The sequence below is a fragment of the Octopus bimaculoides genome, chromosome 24 (assembly GCF_001194135.2).
Source record: "Octopus bimaculoides isolate UCB-OBI-ISO-001 chromosome 24, ASM119413v2, whole genome shotgun sequence".
NCBI lineage: Eukaryota > Metazoa > Mollusca > Cephalopoda > Octopoda > Octopodidae > Octopus > Octopus bimaculoides.
In genome coordinates, this window is record NC_069004.1 from 12,897,119 (window position 1) to 12,903,673 (window position 6,555).

The window sequence follows — 6,555 nt, forward strand, 5'->3', positions numbered from 1 at the left end:
TTTAGAGTTCAACTCCTCCATCATTTTGTTCAGAATGTTCACTTGTTCTTGCCAGAGTCTTCTCACTTGTTCTCCATATTTTAGCTTCTGCAAAAAGGAAACAGAAAAATTGTGTCAAGAAACACGATTTCAAAGCTGTCATTTTGTGCATGATTGCACATTTTGTCAACATCCTGAAAATAGCATTTGTGTTTTGATATGAAAACCTAGAATTACGCATGACATATAACCACTCATAACTTTTATTTATTTCTCGGAATTTTCAGAAAATTTTTGTGAATTTAAATTCTATATGCAGGACTTCACATATGATTATACCAAAAAAAATTGTGGTGGAGTGTGATTTAAGGCCTAGGCCTATTTGGCTGCTATTTTTAGCACATATGACAACTATCTCAATGAATGTGACAAAAATATTCAATCGGTAAACAAGTCCGCTTTTTTAATACAAAGGGACATCTCATGCAAGTAATCAAATCGATAAACGTGCGTTCTTATTCTAGGCATGCCTAGATATCAGTAAATGAACACTTAATTTCTAAAAATTCACTGTCACCCACCAAAATCTCAAATCGCCCACCATTTTCTAGGAATTCGCCCATTGCCCACCTTTAAGTTGAAATCGCCCACTTTGGGAAGCTATGCTTTAATCACTAAGCTATACACCTTCAACTTTCCCCATCACCACAATGTAGTAGAAAAAATTATTAAATAATTACATTGTGTAACATGATTTTTGTCCCTAGGTAGAAACTGTTATTTCCTATTTGCTTACACTTAGTATGAAAAATAGCTAATATTTCCTCCAGACTTTGCTTTCGTTACAATATTTATTCAAACCCAAAGAATCCCTCTCAACACAAGGCTATGATGCCCCCTTACTACTGCTGCTAATGGTCAGAGATGCACATATTGTCAGCCACTCAAGGACATGCTCAAGTGGTTAAGGTCAAGCAATTGACAATATTTGCTATAACGATATTTCTGCTTCAGTAACTCAGTGCTGAATATGTTTGAAATGTAATGGAAAACAGGTCAGTTTCAAGACATTGATGTCCAGGTCCCAAAAGCAAAATTTGAAGGGAATAGTAGTCATTTCCTTTGATTTCTAGATAGAAGCAAATAGGAAATAACACTTACTGACCAAAGACAAAAGAAAATATAAATTTTGTTGTCCAGTGTAATTAAAATAACAATAAAAGTAGAACCAAGAATAAACTAAACTGTGGATTCACTAATGCAATTCAAAATGTGATCCACTGACCTGTGTCCTTGGTTCCAACAGTTGCAGTTCTGATGAATGTTTGTCCATAATAAACTTGACGAGATTTATGGTAAACTCCAAAACCTCAGGTGGCCATTCTTTCTTAGACAAACAGGACTCCCAACAATTCCTGAAAATGTGAGAATAAATAGTTTAGAAAATATCACTTCATGTCACAAGGAGTGCATAAAAGGGTTAGCATCTGGTTGCAAAAAAAAGGTTTGTCCAATCCATACCAGCATGGAAAAATGGATGTGGAAAATGAAGAAATGACTACAGTAATAAGTGAATATGATCTTAGTTCAGTCAACTTGTGTAGGGGGAAAAAAGCACGCAAATCCTTCAAATAAGTAAATAATAATAATAATAATTCAAGAAATTATATTCCTTTTCATATATTGTCTATTCTTTTATATTTTATTTGTTTCAGTCATTTGACTGCGGCCATGCTGGAACACCACCTTCAGTTGAACAAATCGACTCCAGGACTTATTCTTCATAAGCCGAGTACTTATTTTATCAGTCTCTTTTGCCGAACTGCTACGTTACAGGGACGTAAACACACCAACATTGGTTGTCAAGCGATGGTGGAGGGACAAACAAACACACACACACACACACACATATATATACAACAGGCTTCTTTCAGTTTCCGTCTACCAAATCCACTCACAAGGCTTTGGTCGGCCCAAGGATGTAGTAAAAGACACATGCTCAAGGTGCCATGCAGTGGGACTGAACCCGGAACCATGTGGTTGCAAAACAAGCTTCTTACCACACAGCCATGCCTGCGCCTAATATTAATAAATATATATATATATTTATTAATATTTAGCAGAAGTAACAGAGTGACTCAAGGTCTGAGATATTCATGCATTAACGCTTATCAAACTAGAAGCTATAGCTGCTTGTTGACAAATTTTTCCGCCTTGTAAGGGTAATTTACCCAGTATTTCTGCTATTCTAAAGGCAATTCTGTGTCTGAAAATATATCTTCTTGTTTGTATCGTACAATACACATTTCGATGCTTCTAATAAAAACAAATGTTAGTTTGTTTATATCTATACACACACACACACATATATACACAGGGTGGGCCAAAAGTCACACACCAATAAGCTTAATATGCTCTTGAATTGTAAAAGACGTTCATCAATTTTTCTAAAATTGGATAAAAAAAATAAAATAAGGATGAATACACACATAGCGCAGGAGTGGCTGTGTGGTAAGCAGCTTGCTTACCAACCACATGGTTTGAACTCTGAACGTAGCAGCAGACAAAATACTGCTAAGTATTTCGCCCACCATGCTAACAATTCTGCCAGCTCACCACCTTAATAATAATAATAATAATAATAATTTCTACTATAGGCACAAGGCCTGAAATTTTGTGGGAGGGGACTAGTTGATTACATCGACCCCAGTGCGTAACTGGTACTTAATTTATCAATCCCCGAAAGGGTGAAAGGCAAAGTCAATCCCAGGTGCTCTAGCATGGATTCAGTAATAGATAAGAGAAAAGAAATTTCGGTTTGTTTTCACTTGAAAACTTAAGAGAGGTGGAAGTAAAACTGAGTCAAATATTTCAGTCTTGTAACTCAGAATTAGAAAATCACATTAAAATTAGTACAACTTTTATGCATTTATACAGACTTACAGTTCTTGCCAAGACATATTAAGAATGTGTAAGACAGACTGTAGGTTCCAGGAAATTCCCGTATCTCCAAGATAGTGTAATTGCCTGGAAGAAGAAAAACAAAAAAGGGCAATAATTTAGGAAATTACTTAACAAGTCCTTTTAAGTTAGACAGGGGTGGGGAACAGAGGAAAGGTCCATGACCTTTGCAAATCATTCTTTCTTAGACTGGTGAGGTTAACAAAATTGATGATGAGCCTGAATGTGAGCAAGGGAGCCTTCATGTGGTCGTTATACATACTAGAAAAAGCAGCCAAATCCCTTTCAAACCACAGCTATCCAACTTTAAAAAAAGAAAGATACAAAATGACAGGATGGTCATGGGTAGAACGCCTTTGATAATAAAGTACCAAAAGTCTCGATAGTGTCTAATCAGAGCTCACAACTGTCTTATGAGGAAGAAAAGACACACTAAACTATTTAGTCTAGTTCCCAATATATAAAAACATAAAATGGTTACAGATGGAATATCTTTGACTATAGGGTTCTTTCAATCAGGGCTCATCTTTTACTGTGTTCAAAATAAAAAAGGACACATTGGATGATGTACTCTTAACCCTTTAGCATTTAAACCAGCCATATGCAGCCAAAATATTTTACCTGTTTTATGTTTAAAATGGTGTGGGGCTTACCACAAGGGCCTCTTTTAGCCCACAGCTGCTGCGCTAAATGAAAGTAAAGCCCTGGCTGGACATGGTTGGGGAAGATCTCCACAGGCTTGACAGCACCTTGGAGAATGCAGAGGGGCTGGCACAGGGCCACCAGGAATGGAGAGCACTGGTGGACATGGTCGGTTCTACACCTGATAATGTCTCTGAGACCACTAATCTGGGAAGCCCCCAGCTTCATCAACCAAACATGTTCAAACTGGCCAAATCCAACCTCTCACTATTACTCTACAATGTCGTTCTAAAAGTAAACAAAAACCTCATTGAAATCTCTCAGCTACAAGATAATGCATGATTAATTCAAAACATAATGAAATTAGCAGGACATTTGACAGAGTAGTTTGACTGCTAAAGGGCAAGATACACTTCAGGATGGTTCCAGTTGAAACGCCGCTGATCATAGGCAAGCTTGATCATATTTGAACAATGGCTAAACAGCCAACAACATCTGCAAGGAGCAAACTAATGTTATCTGTTCAGAATGATTACCATAAAGTAAACTCTGCTAAGATGTCCAAGGAGCAGAAGCTGGTGCTAAGACAACCAACAGAGACTAAGGAGGGAGGAGAGAGTGACCAACCCCTTATACAGAAATAATTAGGACAACTTACTTTTTCAGGTTATATTTCTCAAGTATTTCTTCCTTTTGCCGGAGGCAAGCAATACTGAGGCAGGTTGAAAAGTCTCTGATGGTGTCTAGAAAGAAGGAATTGTTAAATGTTAGTGCAAAACAGTTGAAAATACAAGGTGCCTTCCAGAAGTTTTGAGACTGTTTTAGGAGAAGCAGTTATAATTACCCTAGATTGTTGTAACTTTAGTACATCATTACTATACATCTAATAATTCCAATCTGGCAACCTTTGTTATTCCTGATTGAAGGAGACAGCTGTAACAGCACTTTGAACACACCCTACTAAACATTGCTTTTACAGCTGACTACCTTGCAAAATGTGGTTGAGACATGAAGACAATTTAGATGCACTCTGTGCAATAAAGTTTGGAGTTAAACTGGGAAAAAAAAACACCACAGAAACTTATGGAATGCTCCAGAGAGATTATGGATGGACTTTTTCACGGGCACAAGAATTTCAAGGATGTCAGAGAGAAGGTGAGGGTCAACGAGAGACGTGGGAGGGAGAGGGACATCAGAACATGAAAGCTGGTTGACAAAAATTTACAATTTTCTGGAGAAAGACCATTGTGTGTCTATAAAGGCAATAAGCAAACAGTTTGGATTTGGCATGGCAACTGTACACAGAATTATTCATGAAGATCTGAACATGAGCAAAATTAGTGCAAAGTTTGTTCCCAGGGTGCTCAGTAACGAGTATCCTGGTAACCAACTACTTAACAGACATGGGCATCAAAACTGTCCCTTAGTCTCTCTGCAGTCCAGACCTTGCTCCCTGTGACTTTTGGTTGTTCCCCAAGCTGAAGGAGAACCCCAGGGGCAGTTGTTTTGAAGATGAAGGAGGCTGTGACAAGGGTCCCGGTCACCGTTTTGGAAGACTTTGTGGTTTGGCAAATCATCATCATCACCATCATCATTTAACATCCGTTTTCCATGCTGGCATGGGTTGGATGGCTTGACCAGAACTGACAAGACCAGGAGCTGCACCAGGTTCAATAGTCTGTTTCTACAGTTGGATGCCCTTCCTAATGCTAACCACTTTACAGAGTGTACTGGGTGCTTTTTACATGGTACCAGCACCAGTGCTTTTTATGTGGCACCAGCGCCCACACCAATATATGAGTATAATTTAGTAAATGGAAACTGAACAGAAGCTTGCATGTGTGTGTGTGTGATTCTGTGTTTATGTATACCTTGTTAACCAGTGTTGTGTTTATTAAGTGACCTTTTATGTCTTGTAACTTTGTGGTTTGGCAAATCATCATCATTATTTAACGTCCATTTCCAATGCTAGCATGAGTTAGATGGTTTGACAGGAACTGGCAAGGCCAGGGGTCACACCAGGTTCCATAGTCTCTGCTTTGGCTTGCTTTCTACAGCTGGATGCCCTTCCTAATGCCAGCCACTCCACAGAGTATACTGGGTACATTTTACATGGTACCAGTGCCTTTTATGGGGCACCAGCACCCACACCAATGCTTTTTACATGACACCTTGGTTTTAGGATATCAAATAAAGAAATAAATAAAACAAGTACCAGACAGGAATAAGTACTGGGGTTAATAGCTATGATAGGCTAAGACCCCGAAAAGTGCTGCCTCTGTATGATGACAGTCCGGTGACTGAAACTACTGAAAGAATTAAAGAATATAATACTAACCGAAAGAAAATTCATAAAAATTATGGGGATTATCAGGAATGATGAAACCATATTCCACAAGCAGCTCTGAATTATTGTGTGGGCCATACTTGATGAAAACTTGGTCATATTTTCTGTAGCTGTCCAAGGTAAGAATCTCAAAACAATTTGTGACTTTGTTGAACTGAGTAATAACCTGAGAAAAAATGACAGGTGAAAAAATTCAGTTTGGTGAATCTGCATTTGCAAGACAAAAAACGAAAAAACAAAAATTCAGTCCTTAACTAGTCAGCAGGCATGGCTGTTTTTCCAATAAATCTCTGTTAAATTATGCTTATTTTTAATTTTTTTCTGAATTTTTCAAATTGTAAAGATAATTTATGGACACCCTGTGTTCTGGGCAGATGTCTTCTAGCAGTGCCTCAGTGGGACTATTTCCTCGAGAGTGATGTAGAAGAAATCTGTTTTATATGTATGTTTGTGTATATAAATATATATATATATATATATAAACAATTGCAGCGTGGAAGGTGTTTATAAGCCATTTAAAATAACACACAAAATCCGTTAGATTCACTTCAACATTTAAATTTAATTTGTCAAAATATTTTCGTCGCTTTGAGACCGCGACCTGTTCACTGACAAAATTCTGTGCT

General features: G+C 37.7%; 1 protein-coding gene across 1 annotated transcript in view; it reads right to left on the reverse strand.

Moving 5' to 3' along the window:
• Positions 1-6: 6 nt before the first annotated feature.
• The window catches only part of LOC106871666 (SET domain-containing protein 4), a gene marked incomplete at its 3' end in the record, with an annotated part of 18,471 nt that continues 11,922 nt past the window's right edge, over positions 7-6,555 (reverse strand). The window contains exons 5-9 of the mRNA XM_014918250.2: positions 5,921-6,095; positions 4,241-4,325; positions 2,923-3,006; positions 1,265-1,394; positions 7-87 (exon numbers count right to left, since the gene is read on the reverse strand). Coding sequence (XP_014773736.2) covers positions 7-87; positions 1,265-1,394; positions 2,923-3,006; positions 4,241-4,325; positions 5,921-6,095 — 555 coding nt within the window. The remainder of the gene's footprint in view (positions 88-1,264; positions 1,395-2,922; positions 3,007-4,240; positions 4,326-5,920; positions 6,096-6,555) is intronic.